General features: G+C 43.0%; 1 protein-coding gene and 1 long non-coding RNA gene across 8 annotated transcripts in view; one reads left to right on the forward strand and one right to left on the reverse strand.

Moving 5' to 3' along the window:
• znf576.1 (zinc finger protein 576, tandem duplicate 1) overlaps nt 1-17,238 on the forward strand; it is a 32,612-nt gene that overhangs the window by 6,511 nt on the left and 8,863 nt on the right. For 2 of the 7 annotated variants that reach the window (XM_026184555.1, XM_026184556.1), the window contains exons 5-10: nt 53-320; nt 605-793; nt 1,519-1,602; nt 1,703-1,889; nt 2,036-2,243; nt 2,343-3,931. The exons of 2 other annotated variants lie outside the window; for them this stretch is intronic. In XM_026184555.1, the coding sequence (XP_026040340.1) occupies nt 53-320; nt 605-793; nt 1,519-1,602; nt 1,703-1,889; nt 2,036-2,243; nt 2,343-3,554 (2,148 nt within the window). In that variant the 3' untranslated portion in view covers nt 3,555-3,931. Of the gene's footprint in view, nt 1-52; nt 321-604; nt 794-1,518; nt 1,603-1,702; nt 1,890-2,035; nt 2,244-2,342; nt 3,932-17,238 lie in introns of those variants that run through there. 3 more of the 7 variants (XM_026184559.1, XM_026184561.1, XM_026184557.1) reach the window with 2 other exon arrangements.
• LOC113031973 (uncharacterized) lies at nt 12,464-12,867 on the reverse strand. The gene is made up of 3 exons (XR_003273834.1): nt 12,771-12,867; nt 12,623-12,690; nt 12,464-12,531 (listed from the first exon to the last, which is right to left on the reverse strand). It is a non-coding gene; the product is annotated as an uncharacterized LOC113031973 (long non-coding RNA).

Raw genomic sequence — 17,238 nt, forward strand, 5'->3', positions numbered from 1 at the left:
CTATGTTAGATAGAATTCAACACTGCATACTTAAGACTTGTTTTCATTACAGGGTTTGGGCTACATCACTGAAAATGAGGTACAAGTTCTTGGAAGTGATGAGATCAAGGTTGAAGAGAACAGTTCGAATCAATCACTGACTGCATCCACTAGTCAAAATAGACAGACTGCAAGCGTGCAGCCGCTGCATCATCGTGATATAAGGACTGTTCTGGTGAAAGAGGAAAGCAGCCTCATAGTGAATGATGTTCCAGCCACAAATGGCAGCAGACACATCCGCTGGAATGTAGAGGCACTTAGTGAAAATACAGTCATCCCAAGTAAGTATTAAGGTTTCTCAACCAATATGTAATTATAAAACTATTGATTTCTGCAGTCTGCATACCACCTGGCACAGTATCTCTTGATTTCTTTTTCTTTTTTCTTTTTTTAAATCAAATGTTACTTTTTTGAGAGTAACAGGATTTCTGATTATTGGATAAACCAAAGTTTAGCTGTTGTCACCTCTGATTCCACTCATGGCTAATCACCTTCTGGCTAATGAGTATAACTCTTGGAAAACCACTGTGCCATGTTAAATCATGTTCTTTGATTTGTATTTTAGCAGTAGAGGTTGGGGAGAGGACAACGGACTGTTGCATCTTACCAGAGTTCAACACCAGCCAGTGTATTTTCTATCCAATAAAGGAGGAGGAGAGAGAGGTCCTAGTAGAATCTGCTGGGACCAGCAGAAACCCAGAGGGATCCCACGATGCAAATCAGACAGAAAGTCAAACAGCTGATTGTGATATACGTAAGTAACTCACTCGACCTCCACTTACTTTGAAATCCACCATTTTTAATCCTCAGTCGTAAAAGGCTGATGGGGTATTGTCATCACCCTGCTGGATGGGCGGGTGGGCAGCGTTGACCCCTAAGTCTGTGAATGCGATAATTGCATAGTAGCTTCAAAGTGATACCACAGGTTTATTTGCTAAAAACCTTGGATGAGTTTGGATCTTGGTGACCTTGGCCTAAAGTTCAGAGGTCAGGTTTTCTGAAAATCTGGTCAATGCAGTAACTTGAGAATGTAGGGATGAGGATTTTCAAATTATTACTGTCAGTGCAGCTACTAAAACTCTCAGGATATTTTAGTCTCAGTGACCTCAATGTCAATATCAGAGATCAAGATTTTTGAAAATCTTACGAGTGCAATAACTCAAGAAGGAAGTCATCTAGGATTTTCAAATTGATAGCATAGGTGCATCTACTAAAAATTGTGGATGAGTTAAAATCTCAGTGACCAAGGTCAGAGTAAGTTCTGAAAGTTTTGTGATTATGATGACAAGGACCACATAAGATTTTCAAATTGATGACATAGGTGTGTCTACTAGCAGGTTGAGGGGTTGCACTGACGATCGCCAGTATTTTTCAGTTATACAAATGGAAGAGACTTGACTTTCTTATTGATTTTTATATTTGGTATTCTCCAAATACTACTTAAAGGCTTATATATTAATTTTGAGTCTGTTTAAACAGGTGAATCGATCAATTCTGTACCAGACTATCAGGAAACAAGAGTCGAAGGTCTTTTCTCAGATCCTGAGGTCATCGAGCAACAAGGTTTGTTCCCTTTTGTGGAATGATTAGTATTTATATTTAAGAGACTTTCTTAAGCTGTTTATTGATGATGTCAATAAAACTTAATAAATCTGTCCTTTAGCTGTGTCAGACTCTGAGTGGCAGCACCTACCAGATCTTCATGAGTTTCTCCTTCAAAGTCCCGATGAAGAGGCTATGGGTGGCTTTGAATTGTCAGATCCTCAGCTTGATTCAGAAGCAGAAGTAATGGCCTATTTCTCCAAGAACTCGGCCATCAGCGCACAACAGTCAGATCACACATCGCAAAGGTACAGTAAGACTTTCTTTGAGTCTACAAAACTATCATACATAGAAATAACTCTAAATACCCTTTTTTCTATTATTGCTGTTGTTCCTCTGTTAAATACACGTAAGATTTGCTCTTGATGTTCTTTTGACTTTATTCCCCCCTTAGTTTGCCAACATCCGTGATCCCGTCTAATGCACCAAGAGATGGCAACAGAACCAGAGAGCCCATTGATTACTTCTCTAAGTACTTTGGTTGGGATACCTGGGTAGAACTTGCCAACTGTACAAATAAACTGTCCAACATGCCTGACGCTGTCACGGCCAGGGAAGTTGCACGCTTTGTTGGGATCCACATCGCAATGGGAACTTTGAAGGTTTGTATTTCTGCCTGTCTGATTACTGAAATTATTACCTCATTTTTGGTTAGATGCTAAAACCTAATTTTATTTTTTTTTCTATTGTTACTTTCTTAGTTTCCCAGTGCAAAGCTCTACTGGGAAGACTTGACTAAGGTGCCGTTGATTGCTGAAGCCATCCCGTTGTCCCGTTTCCTCGAGCTGTCTCGCACGCTGAAGCTGACTTCTTCAAAGTATCCAGCCAACGCTAATCCCCACAAAGGAACTTGTGATAGTGATCAATGTGGTGACGAGGCAAATGGCTCAGATGGTTCAAAACAGGCTGATCCCCTGTGGAAAGTTCATCCATTATTGTGTCGTTTCAAAGCAGGGTGCCAGTCATTAAGACGAGAGGGCGATTATGCAGTTGACCAATATCCACTTCCTCTCACTGGGAAGGTGCACAACAACAAACTGTCTCTCTACAGCACTGCTTTAATTGGATTTGACGGCTTACTCTTACATGTCGATCTTAAGGTGGATCTCTCAGACAAAGAAGGTGCTGTAGAAAAAATGGTCCCCAAAGGTAGTATGGTGTTCCTTTGCAAACAGGAACTGTCCACCCCTGTGATGCTCGAACGCCTTTTAGCTGCTGGGGTTCATGGAGCAGGCAGGGTGGGAGGGGCTCGAGGACAGATCGGTGATGAGTTTGTGAGCTCAGATGGGAAGTTGATGCTGCGCAGATCCCATTGTGGCTTCATACTTTCTACTGCGGGAAATGGCCAAAGGAGCGCGGCCTTTCTCATTGAAAACTTTGAGAAAGCCCAGATGTCGGCCCGTCTCCACAGAGAACTGAAAAATCTTTATGCAATTCCCCTCACGGCCTCTGCACCAAGCTGCTGGCCCCAAGCAGTGCTCTGGTACCTCACGGATCTGGCTTTGGTAAACTCCTGGCTCCTGTATCGACAGGATTTCAGAGCATCCGTGCCACCTTTGACTCTCATGGCTTTCAGATTGGAAGTGTCCAAGGCTTTGATCTTCTCTAGTAGCTCGGATACCCAAGACTCAGTTCCTCCCCAGCCGCCGGCAGCAGAGGTTCACACAACAAATGAAACCCGCAGTCCCATCCTGGTGGAGGAGAGTCCTCTGCCAGACGCAGCCACACGATATGACGGTTCAGGTCACTGGCCGGAGCAGCTTGGAGAGGGAGAGGGGGGCAGGTGCCGTTTTGGGGACTGTCAGAGGACATCACGAGTGTTATGCCTCAAGTGCTGTGTCTTTCTTTGTATCTCACGTAACCACAACTGCTTTTTGAATTTCCATAATCAGGGAAGTTTGGGAAAAGAGTAGTATCTGCTACAGAATTTACCAATCTCTGATTGTAACTGTGTTTTTGGTGTAGGGAAACTCACTGCCTTTCACTGTCATGCTTTTATAGGGCTGTTGTGATGCATTTTAAAAAAATCTTAATATGTCATTTAGGAGTTGTAAAAAATGAATTTGCCTTCAGAAAGAAAAAAAGACTCAGAGCCACACACTGTGCTGGAAAAGAAGTGTAAAAAGTTGTTTGTTTTTTTCACTGTGGCCATCATGATACTTTTGCCCTCAACTATTTATTTTCACCTGATCTAGTTTACATTCTACAGTGAGCTTATTTTTTGGCTCTATGAATTGTAGTATTAAAGAAAGTATCATTTATTTGAGTTTTAGAAAACAATAAAGGACAAATGGGGAAAAAAACATGCATCTTTTGATTATTTATTTAGTCATTTGAGGATTTTTTACAAGTACATTTTATCACGGTTTGAACTGTCCAAATGTTGTTGAAAAAGAAAAATGTGCCAAAACATATTAAAGCTCTTGTGTACTGAAATAACAGAGTAGGACACAGTACTGCAGCAATGTGAGTAATTAAAGTCCATCGGTCATTAAGATAAGATAAGATAAGATAAGATAACTCTTTATTGTCATTGCACAGTCATACATAGTACAGTAGTACAATGAAATTGGAAAAACTGTCCTACGTCGGCACTACATATAACACAACACGACACGATATGACACATCACAACGTAACAAACAACACAACACAGTATATTAACTTAGTATAAAAAAGAAGAATAAGTGTATGTGTATTGCACACTGTTATTATTGCACATTAATTATTATTGCACCTTGTTATAAATATAAATATTATTGTTATCGTTAGAACATTAGAACATTATCAAAAGAAAAACTATAGTAGCACATAGAGCTGATGCATGCTTGTATGAGTTTTGAAATACAGAGTACTGTACAAATTGGTGGTAAAAAATAAATAAATTTAAGCTACAAATATACGTCAAAATGGAAGAAATGTTTGTAGAACTTGCAACCAAGTTTTTACTCACCCATCATTTCTTTGTATTGTGTTAAGAAAAGGTGAAATAGGCGCAGAAACATGCAAATATATATGTATGAAAAAATCTAGAATATTAAGCAAAAACAATTTATACTATTCTAGCAAGCTTGAAAGTCAACATTTGGTATGAGCACTTTTATTCTACATCACAGGTTGAACTCTCTTAGACAAGCTTTCTTTTAGATACTTTGGATGTTGACTTCAACATGATCCCACACCACTTCAGGTCCATGCTCTGGGAAGGCCAATCCATGACTCTTTTTTTTTATCCAGAAATGCTTTAACTGCAATTTACCGCGGAAGTGTGTTTGGGTCATTGTCATGCTTAAAAATCAATCAAAGCAATTGCCAAACAGAATATTTTCCTTTTTTTTTTTTTTTTGTGTCCCGTTTGGATCTTTAGCCATCAGAATTGTTGTCTTCAGGCCAAGAAAGATGCCAAGCGGATTTATTTTACCAAGTGGATCATCATGACCTTGCCATATTGGTCCATTTGATTGACCTTTATTATAATTATGAATTTATTTTATTTTCAGTTGCTACAAACGGGACAGACATGACTGGGGGATAGGACAGGGAGAAAGAATGAAAGAAGTGGGAGAGAAAGAAAACCAAAGGGGAGAAGAGACGGTGAGAAGGGGGGGAAGAAAGAAAAAAAAAAAAAACAAACAACAAAAAAAACAAAAAACACCTGGGTCACCTGTATGGAGAAAAAAAACAGAAGAGAAAGCAAACAACAAAGAGCAACATAATAAAAAAAAACAGCACCATCACAATAAACTAGCTAGCAGTAAATATCAGTAGACACTAAGTAATAAACGATATTGTGCAGCACACAAGATAGACAGCGCACAATGTGCCCTGAGGCAGCAGCCAAGAAAGCTGTAGTCCGCGTCTGTGAATACCTGTGTGTACACCTGTGTGCATACCTGTGTGGATCAGCATGCTTGCATTCCAAAGGTTTCTCCATGTAACGATCTGCTAGGGAGTGTGGGGAGCCACAGCCCCGTCCCTCAGGGCATGAAGCAGGTATGGAGGAGATCAAAACTCCAGACATCCAGAGGCCCCCAGAACACAAGAGACCAAGGAAGACCAACAGAGGGGCAGCCGCGCCACTGTCCCAGTAAGAGCTGAGGAGAGTCCCAGATGAGGGCTCACTCAGCAGCCGCGGAGCAGAAGCCAGGGGGGGTTGCAGTGACGCGCCCGTGAGCTCCGCCGGCAGCCAGCTGTGCCTGAGTGACCGAGCCCCAGGCCGAGAGGCCGGGGGCACCCCACCTCCGAAGTGGCCCGAGCTTCCCCAGGCTCCAGGCCCTGATAAGCGGCCGCCAAGGAGTGATCCGGTGTGTACCCGGACGCCCACCCCCAGACACAAAGAACCACCAACGCACCGACACCTGAGGGAGTCCGCCACTGGCAGGGGAAGTGGTGGTGGGTGGAGATAGGCCTCCAAACCTTGGAGGGCCTGAGATGTCCCCAGAGAGGTGGCGCCTGACACCCAACCTGACATATAGACACAGACATACAGGCACACACAGACACAAACATCCATTCCCACCCTCATGCTCTCATATGCATTTACTCCACACTCAACCAACGTGGAGACAGACATAAAGAGACGCTGTACACACGATCACACTCCCCAAGCGTACTCTACGAACCGGGTCTAGGTACCCTTGCCCCTGGAGGGGGGAACTGCACCCAGACCCAGGAGGTGTTACCCTTTTCCCTGCGGTGGGGAGAGGCAGACCGCCCCGACTCCGCAGCAGCAGGGAGGCCCCACACCCCAGACCGCAGTCGGACGGCCAACTCCTCCTAGCCCCCCCGCTCCAGCAGGCCGCAGAGAACGGGGGTGAGAGAAGACTCCAAACCTCCCTCCACCCGCTCATTGTAGTGTTGATGCATGTGTGTTCTAAGGTGCATTTAAAACCCAGGAGGGCATGGAGCTACCTGCCAGAGAGCAGCAGGTAAGCGCATAGTCCCTCCTGCTAGCCCTCAATGTCTACGTGTATTCAAAATTGAGAGGTGGGCAACGACGCCAGGGGTGAGGTGTACACCCTGATGGTAATTTGGACTCCGTGTATCGTGCCCACCCCCAAGATCCTATATGTATGTGTAATGAGAGTGTGAGTAATGTGAATGTCTAAGTTGTGGGATAAAATTGAGGCAGAGGCAGCCAGAAGGGGACAGAGGGGGGGGTAGCCTCCTCTGCATCCTGGTGACATACCCCTACTCCAAGGCCCTGCATGTGTGGGTGGTTGTGGTGGAGCGGGAGGAGGGAGGCAGCTGGAGATGGGGAGGGAAGGAAGGGAGGGGCAGGTGACCCCTCCCTGGGGCCAGCTCCCCCGCTGACCCCAGTAGGCACTCCCATACTCCGCGACCCGCCAGGGAAAGGGGGCCCAGGCCCATCCAGCCCATCCAGCCCATCCAGGTCCAGCGCAGCAGCGCCCCCCGGCCCCACAGAGCCCGGGACAGTCCACCCAACCCCACCACAGAGAAAACTGCACCCACCCCACCATCCACTCATCTTCCAGACTACATGAGACAATAGACACCCAGGCTGAGATCTTCCTCCACCTCTCCTGTATCTCCCCCTCCTGCAGAGAGTTCCTGGGGAGAGGAAAGCTCCTGCTAGGTGTGACAATCTCCCCCACCAGTTGAAGAGCCCCCCCAGGTGGCTCGACGCACCGGCGGCACCCTGCGCCAGGGATGGGCCCCCATGCACCCACCCGCCCACAACCCCAGCAACACACAAACCAGGACCCAAGGCCCTGAGGCCCGGCCAGGGCCCCAGCCCAGAGACGGAGCGCCCCCAGAACCTCACGCCCATCCCGGACCCACCCAGGGGCAGACAGGCTACCAGGTCAGTAACCCACGTCCGTCAGCACAGACCCTCCCCTAGCCCCGCTGCACGCAGCCACGAGGAAACAGTCACCCGAGAGCCAAAAGAGCCCCCAACCGGACATGACCGCTACCCTGGGTTGAGCCCCCCAAGGAATATGCCTCCGGGGAACCCCCCGACGCCCTAAGCCTGTCCCTACCCCCACACCAATCACAACAGTGAAGGCGGGACCAAACTATGACCCCCCCACCCCCACTAGGTGATGGAGCTGATCAAAGGAGCCCAGAACAATTGATCTGATGTGGTGGCAGAGGCTGTATCAAGACTAATCTAATCTAATAGATAATTTCTATATTGGTTAGAATTAAGATTATTTTTATTTTTCCAGTTCATGAGGACAGTTTTCTTGGCTATGCATAGGGCAGTGAAAACCATATGGGCTATATTGTTTTCTGAAGTGACATTATCTAAGCTGCCCAGTAGACACACTAAGGGGGAAGTTGGAATGTTACATTTCAGACACTTCGATAAGTCTTCACATATCTCGCGCGAAAACTTCTGAACTGGTGGACAGAACCAAAGAGCGTGGATATAATTGTCCGGTGAATTGGTTTGGCAGTGTGAGCAGTTGTTGGTAGACGTAAAGCCCATCTTGAACATCCGATGACCTGTATAGTGCACTCTATGTAGTATTTTGTATTGTATTAATTGCAGACTGGGATTTTTAATCAATTTAAAGGTTTTTAAGCATACCTGAGACCAGAAGTTTTGGTCTAAACTGACTGATAGATCTGCTTCCCACTTTGCAATAGGAAGGGATATTGATTCATCTAATTTAGAAAGTGTTCTGTATATTTTAGATAATAATTTGGGGGATTTAAGAGTAAGGAAATGTGCCGCACTTGGTGGTGTTTGTAATTCAACTTGACTGAGGTTAAATTTCTTTTGTACTATGGATTTAATTTGTTGATATTCTAAAAATCTTTTCTTGTTGATCCCATATTGTGCAACTAGTCTGTCAAATGGAATAAATTCTGTTCCCTCTAATATATGTTCTAAGTATTTAATTCCTTTACAACTCCATTCTGGGAAATTAATCATATTATTGTTTTGTAATATGTCAGGGTTATTCCAGATAGGTGTACGTTTGCATGTGTAGCGTGGTATAAGCCACCAAGTAACCACTGTGGGCCTCTCTTATGACTAGTACGAACTTTCAGACCAAAAAAAACTCTCACAGGATCGAATCCAGAATAAACAGGACAAGAGGGTCAATATCAGTAAAAGATGTTCAACAATTGATTAATATGACAAGACACCAAAGTTTTGAGAAAGAGAAAAAAACCCTAAAACATCGCTACAACAAAAAAAATAGTAGCGGTGCAACCTTGCCAGCAACGAAGCTATCGCCTGAGGGTTTGTTCCTCCTTGGCGGTCCCAGGTGCTCGTCACTCTAAAAGAGACAAATCCACCTCAAACATAAAAAGGCCCAACCGAACACTTATAGCATGCACTAAGTGCTAGTTCAGGCAATAGACGGTGGTAATACAAAAGCACTCTTAATAAACCTACTCTGCTATGCTAGTGGCGGGCGCTGCTCTTGCGGCGACCAGCAGGTTGTCTCTGTCTGTCAGTGTCAGTGTCTTAACTTATTTTTTATTCCTTTATTTTATCCTATTTTTCTTTCTTTTTTTTTGCCTGAGGAAATCCTACAGCATCGGCTTGTGCTTTGTGGAACTTCTTTGTTGAAGATGGGTTTTTTATTTCGCTTGGTTTTATTGGCAATCCTGACGGTTGTTTGGAGTCAGTGCTACTCCCACACAATTACATACTCACGGGAGTTTCTTCTGGATCTTCGGTGGACAGGCCCGTCTTTGGACTCTTTTCACCCTCCAGTGTTTTCCAGCTCTGGATTATCCAGTAACCACAGGGGCACTTTTATTTTTAACAGAGTCAAAGCAAGGAAGCGGGGTAAGAAGGGAGGCCTACGTCAGCGATTGCGGAAGCAAATACGGTACAACCGTATTCCTTTACCATCAATAATTCTGGCTAATGTGCAGTCTCTGAGGAGTAAATTAGATGATCTGCATTTGAATGTTGCACATTTACGTGACTACAGGGATGCATGTCTAATGGCATTCACAGAGACTTGGCTCAAGGATTCTGACCCTGATTGTTCTCTGGAACTAAATGGCTTCGGGGTTCCCATACGTTTGGATCGAGACCCCGGAGCTACCCAGAAATCGCAAGGAGGAGGGGTGTGTTTGTATATAAATCAGAAATGGTGTAAAAACGTGACCGTTCATAGACAAGTGTGTCTGCCTGACATTGAGCTCCTCTCTGTGTCTTTGAGGCCGTTTTATCTGCCGAGGGAATTCCCACAGATCAACGTCACCGTCGTTTACATCCACCCCAAAGCGAATCCTAAGAATGCGACTGACACCATCTCCAATGCTATCCACTCTCTACAATCTCTCTCTCCTGAAGCCCCTAATATTGTTCTTGGGGACTTTAATCGCTGCGACTTGAAGAGAACACTGAGCAGTTTTTATCAGTATGTGCACTGTCCCACTCGCTTCAATAAGACTCTGGATTTATGTTATGGCTCCATAAAAGGTGCATATACATCTGTGGCTGGCCCTGCCCTCGGATCCTCGGATCACAACACAGTGCATCTTCTGCCAGTCTATAAGACTGTACTGAGAAGAGAGAAAGTGAGGAAACACCGCATAAAGGTTTGGAGTGATGATGCCTCTTTAGCCCTGCAGGGCTGCTTTGACTGTACAGACTGGTCGGTGTTTACCGAATCATGTAGAGACATTAATGAACTCACTGACGTTGTCTGCGGATATATATCCTTTTGTAGAGACATGATTATTCCCTCAAAGGTTGTGAATTCTTTCCCTAATAACAAACCATGGTCCTCTAAAGTTCTTACGAGGCTGATTTACGAAAGGAATAAAGCTTTTACTGAAGGGAATACCTTGAAAGTCAGAGAAATTAGGAAGGAGATTAGATCAGAAATTAAAAAAGCTAAAATAAAATACAAGGATAAGGTAGAGGCGGAGATGGGTAGCAATAACTTAAGGGTGGCTTGGGCTGGCATGAAACACATGACTGGTCACTGTCTCAGTGACTGTAATAAGATAAGTCTCCCTGGTTTTAGTTCAGATTTTCAGTTAGCCAATGAGCTGAACAGATTTTATTCGAGATTCCAAGGAATACACTGGATTCCTTAACAGAGAGCACCAGAGGCCCCCCAGTTTTGTTCTTTGATGAAAGAAGGGTGGGAAATCTTTTTAAAATGAGTAAGACTAATAAAAGTCCAGGTCCTGATAATATATGTGGCCAGGTGCTTAGAACATGCGCTGAGCAATTATGTGGTATTTTTTATCACATCTTTCTTTTATCTCTTCAGCAACAGAAGGTTCCAGAGGTATGGAAAAAATCAATTATTTCTCCAGTTGCTAAGACCACAAAACCTACATCATTAAATGATTTTAGGCCTGTTGCTCTTACATCTTTAGTGATGAAGTCCTTCGAAAAACTTGTCAGGAAGGAGATCCTGCAGCAAGTAGAGAAGCTGATAGATCCACTACAATTTGCATACAGGCCTTGTAGAGGTGTTGATGATGCAGTGGTCACTCTGTTGAACTTCCTTTATCGCCATCTTGATGGCGCCAAAGCTCATGCTCGGCTTTTATTTATTGATTTTTCTTCTGCTTTTAATACTATCCAGCCACATCTTTTAGTGGACAAGCTTCTTAACCAATTTAAACTTAATTTTAATCTCGTTGGTTGGATCTTAGACTTCTTAACTGATAGATCACAGTGTGTGAGAGTAAACGGCTGTTTTTCCAAACAGCTGAACTCTTCCACTGGCTCACCACAAGGTTGTTGTCTCTCTCCTCTTTTGTATATTTTGTACACTAATGACTGTCGCAGCACACAGGCCAATAGGCATTTCATCAAATACGCAGATGACACAGTCATTGTAAGCCTCCTTCATGGTGAAGAGGATTCCCATGGGCCTGTTGTGGAGGAGTTTGTTTCATGGTGTGATCAGTCCTTCTTAATGATTAACACCTTGAAAACCAAGGACGTGGTTATAGATTTCAGGAAGTCATCCCCTCATCCTGCGCTTACAGTGGTAAATGGTGCAGCCATTGAAATGGTGGATAGTTACAAGTACTTGGGGGTTGTTCTTGATAAGACCCTGTCCTTTGAGTCACATCTTGCTGCTACAGTGAAAAAGGCCCAACAAAGATTGTACTTTTTGAGGTTGAGAGGTTTTAATGTTTCATCTGAAATGATGACTCTCTTTTATAAAAGTTTTATTGAATCTGTTTTAACTTTCTGTATCATTGCTTGGTACGGTAGTATGTCCATAGATAATAAGACCAGACTTAACAATCTGGTTAAAGTGGCGGGCAAGATTTCAGGGAGGTCTCAGGTCCAGCTTGTGGACTTTTATAACAGGCAGGTGCTGAGGAAGGCAACTTCTGTCCTGTTGTGTTCAGATCATCCTCTCTTTAACGATTTTCAACTGCTTCCATCAGGTCGTCGTTATAAAATGACTGCAGTGAAGACAAAGCGACACAAATTGTCATTTGTACCTAGTGCTATTATCTTAATTAACAACACTAAATTGTAAGTGTTGTTGCCATTGCACATTGCACTTTTTTCGATGGAATATCTAGGTTGTTTTATCAGGCTTATATTATATTATAGTATTTTTTTAATGAGTGTACGTGATGTGTTGGTTGTATGTTTGTTGTTTGTTTTGACATACTGCGAATCAATTTCCCATCAGGGACAATAAAGTTACCATTGAACCATTTGAACCTTAATCACGGCAAATCCACACACAGAGCACCACTAAAAAATCCTCATTCCCCCGAGGTATGAGCCCCACTCAGGGATTGCACGTTGCCCGCTTAGTATTGCACCAACCCAATAAAAATAAACAAAACCCGAAATAAAACAACAAAAATAATTAAAAACGGTGACCTGCTAAAACCAACAAAACACAACCATACAGAGAAGGAGGAAAAAAAACAGTGACAAGTTCGCATGTGCAGCCTGCCCTACAGGAGGGAATACAATATAAGTTAAATTATAATGCATAATAGACTTTTTTTCCCTTTTTTTAATGTCAGATATATTACATTAACATACCTCGAGTAGGCAACTGTATTTGCTGCACACCTGATTTGTCTTGGCCTTTTCTTCCACAGAAATCACTACTAAAACATAAATTATAATAAACATCAAATACATTTCAACAAAATTTAAAAAAGGACACTAGAAGACAAACAGCCTATACCTTGAACCTCATCTATAGAGGTTTAAAACCACAGTTTGCGTCGTAGGCGATTAAACTTCTCGGCTCTTCACCTACTCACGCATCCATTACTCACAGCCGCTTGTCAGTGGGAATCATCAGCACCTGTTACTACGACACAGTGAAGCCCTTTACAAAGAGAGGTCCCTTAGCTACAATAAATGGTCTTTTCAATCCCATAGGATTTGCTTCGCCAGTTACAATGCAGGGAAAGATGCTACTGAGAGAACTTTCAAATGAGACCCTAGACTGGGACACTCTACTGGCTGGAGAAAGGGAAGCTGAGTGGAATAAGTGGAAAGAATCTTTTGTTGATCTCAAGAATGTACATATTCCGAGAACCTATGCTTCTGCTACGATGTCAAGAGCAATCAGAAAAGAGTTACACATCTTTTCAAACACTTTGACTAAAGTCATTGCAGCAGTTGCCTTCCTAAAGACCAATGTTGAAGATCAGAACCATCATGTGGGCTTCGTTCTGGGGAAAGCAAAATTGGCCCCACAATCTGCTCATAGAATTCCAAGACCGGAATTGGGAGCTGCTGTGTTAGCTGCAGAGCTTGCCGAAGCCATCACAGCTGAACTGGACCTAAATCTTGATGCAGTTGAATTCTACACAGACAGCCGTGTGGTTTTAGGCTATATAAGTAACCAGACTAAGAGGTTCTATGGACATGTTGGCAGTAGGGTGCAGCAAATCAGGAGGATTTCAGAACCAAAACAATGGCACTATGTTTCTACGAGCTCTAACACTGCTGACATAGGCACATGCTCAGTGCCTGCTTCCATGCTTGGTGACAGTGCTTGGCTTAAAGGACCTGTTTTCTTGTTACAAGCCAGTGTTACAACAGAAACTGAAACCTATGACCTCGTGGACCCCATGTTGGATGATGAAATACGTAGCTTTGTCTCTCACACGAGCAATGATGGGTCTCAGCTAGGATCGCAAAGTTTCAGACGTTTTTCCTCTTTGAAGAAAATCCTCAGGGCCCTTGGCTTGCTCATTCATATTGTGAAGGTCTTCAAAAACAAAGATGAAGACCTCTCTTGCAGTTCATGGCATCATTGCAAACAGTCTCACACAGTAGAGGAACTGACAAAAGCTGAGATTGTTGTGATCAAAAGTGTGCAGAAGGAAATGTTTGAGGAGGAACTTGCCTGTATTGCCAATCTGGTCGTTAAGTGATGATGTGACGAATCCTACTTCCGGGCCTAAAGTAGTCGGCGTTTAATATGGCTTTTGCGTTGTTAACATGTTTAATGTTTTGTATTTTATTCTATTTAATCTCAAAAAGCTCCTAAAACAGTCAGTGATCACTGTTGACCTCCCTCGGCTTTTATTACCGCTAATCATTTATTTAAGCTCAGTTTTTAAAACCTTAGGATGTAACTACAGCCCAGCCCATGCAGCAGTATATGAATGACTAACCTCGTATTGTGGATGGATTATCTCAGTTGTTCTCCTGGCTGAAGTTTGGTCCTTTTACAGCATCCTGCCATTGTTTGTACATTTGTTCCTGACCACTGAGAACACTCACATTAACTTTTATTGAGTGGGAAAAAAAGTTAGCTTGTTTATATTATGCTAACATAGCTGTGTCGCTAGCGGTCACGTAGCACATCATTATATACCAGCTAGCCAAACTTCAGTAACCCTACAAACATCACTGCTATTTAGTTTTCTGTCTTCATTTATATTGGAAGTGATAGCAGAGCTGTACGTTTTAATTTGTTTTCAAAACCCCGCAGTCAGGACATGCTATATTGTATTTAGATAGAAGCTAGCGAGCTAACTTCCTGCTAACTTCTAACTCCTTTAAATGTCATAAATTCCGTTTTCATGGATGCCTGGATGTTAAACTCAATTGTTACACCTGGTAGAGCAGAACGCTGATCATTTTATTAAAGATGAAAGACTTTAGACAGTTTTTCAACTCTCAGTAATGCCATAGTGATCGTTTGATATATGGACCTGCAGCGGAGTTTAGGCCCAGACACAGCTAGTGACGTCAGACTTAACGACCAGATAGTAAAGACATACCAAAACAAAGCTCTTTACAGAAAATCAGTCCCCACTGTGATAATGAAGGACACTTGAGGACAGGCAGAAGGCTGAAACACGCTAACATCGACTACAAGGAGAAACATCCTCTCATTATTCCAGGTGACAGCCACGTTGCCAAGTTGATAGTACAATACCATCACCAGCGAGTAATGCATCAGGGACGGGTGTTAATAATAATAATAATGGATTGGATTTATATAGCGCTTTTCAAGGCACCCAAAGCGCTTTACAATACCACTATTCATTCACTCTCGCATTCACACACTGGTGGAGGCAGCTACAGTTGTAGCCACAGCTGCCCTGGGGCAGACTGACAGAGGCGAGGCTGCCATAAGTTCAATACCTTGCAAACACATTTTGGAACAGATGGAGACAGGAGTACCTAGGGACACTGCAGAGCCGAAACAAGTGGCAACATAAGCATGCAAACCTCAAGGTGGGAGATTTGGTGCTCATCAAAGTGATGCATAATGAATAATGGCCGATAGGACTTGTCAATATTGATGAGGATTTTCCTTTGGCTCTTTTGAACCAAAACAGGTTGGAAAATACCCTGTAATTAACAGAAATTGAGAATGAATTGCTTTCTTTTCTCTGTCTTATTATAATATGCAAAGACTAGCTGTAAGGGGAGTCTTTCAGGTTGCACCAATGAGACAATGTAATTCTTTCACTTTTATACTGGTAAAATCTAAAGGATTAATCATACCATTACAGTGTCATTTACAGACAGGCAAGAAATTAAAGGCATACCCTGAACTCTTGACCCCCTACACAGAGAGACATTGTTGCACTTTGCTGCCATGTTAGGGTCCACTTGTCAAAGAGAAATGAGTTGTACAATCAGTACAAAGTTGCTATGAGAGATTATCTTTGTCCTGTGACTAAGTATTTTAAAAGGGGTCACTGAATAGTTGATTATTTGACTGACATAACAGAGAGATAATAGCTCTGTTGGTGTTTCGGAATCAATTCCAGGAAACACTGAAGCTGTTGCAGGCATGTGTTGTACAAATACTTCACAAACTTGTCTTTGTCACTCGATTGTACACATTGCTTCTTTGGTTCTGTTCTGTGTTTCTATATAGTTGTGTCTTCTGAGCTTGTTAGCGGAGAATGCTATTTGTGTGTAACTTAAAAAACATATCAAACATGTTTCTCTTTCTATAGATTTCATTTATTTATAATTGTTTTGTCAGTGCCCTTAGGACTATTGTGATGCTGATTCAAAGAAGGTCAGTAAGTCTAAAGCAGACTAAAGACCGACTTAGGCTTTCATTAAATGAATCCACCACTCACTGTTACTGTAACACGGAGCACTTTATTATAGTCGATGAAACAGGAATACACAAAAACAGCACTGCAGTATAGTCAATCAGTGAACTTGATTATGACTGCAATGTGAGGGGCTTTGGAAAATTAGTTGTGTACATAGCTGGACTGGACATTTGCCCGGTGGGCCGATGGGTTATTTTGTTGTTGTTGTTGTTTTTGTAACGGTATAAAAAAAATGTTGCCATCACCAATTGTATCCACTGAAAAGGGGATGGGATGTTGGCTAACGCGCAGCCTTTCCGCAGCCTTTCCGCATCCATATAGTAAAAGAGTTAAATAAGCTATTCAGCCGCGTATAACTTCAGTTAAATCCAGCAGCGTCTTAGAGTCAATAACTTAGCGTAAACATAAAAGAAATGCGACTTTCCATAAACATAGCTGAGTTGCAGGTTGAGTCCCTGTCCCGCCACGTGTTCTTGTTTTGGTGACGCAAGACGATTGGTAGTCTACAGTGGGCCAGCGCTCCTATTGGGCCAGAGTCTACCGAATCTACAGTCACCGTAGTCTCCGGGCCAATGAAAAGACGTAACTGTCTGCAGTCACCGTAAACTTTTCGGTACCGTAGACGCGACATCTAGAGGTAATGGCTTGTAGCGAATTATTTGCCTTTCGTTTAGGTCTTAGCTTGTTTCGTATTGATTCGCGGCAGATGCATGTAAACGTCACAAGATAAGTTTAAAATAAATAAATAAATTGGTATGTAAAAAAGGGGGACATGGAAACTCAGCGGTCCTCTCTGGGAGTCGGTGTCAGCGCCAACCTGTAAACTAGTATTGAGCTAGCATGGTACTTTTGTTATTAACGTTAACGTAAACGTTTAGCTAAGGCGGTTATCTGTAATTGGAAACAGCCTCAATTTACCGCGTGGATATATCAATGCTTTTTTTAGTGAAGTGTATGCTGTATAGAGGTTTCACGGCCTTTGGCTTTTATACGCTGATGATTCTAAAGACTGTTGCATTGGCGTTATTTCAACCAACCTAATCAGTAAGGCGATTATTTTTCTGTATAATCAGCTGTTGAACTTTACGTAATGAGCACATATCTGCG

This window comes from Astatotilapia calliptera, chromosome 11 (genome assembly GCF_900246225.1).
Source record: "Astatotilapia calliptera chromosome 11, fAstCal1.2, whole genome shotgun sequence".
NCBI lineage: Eukaryota > Metazoa > Chordata > Actinopteri > Cichliformes > Cichlidae > Astatotilapia > Astatotilapia calliptera.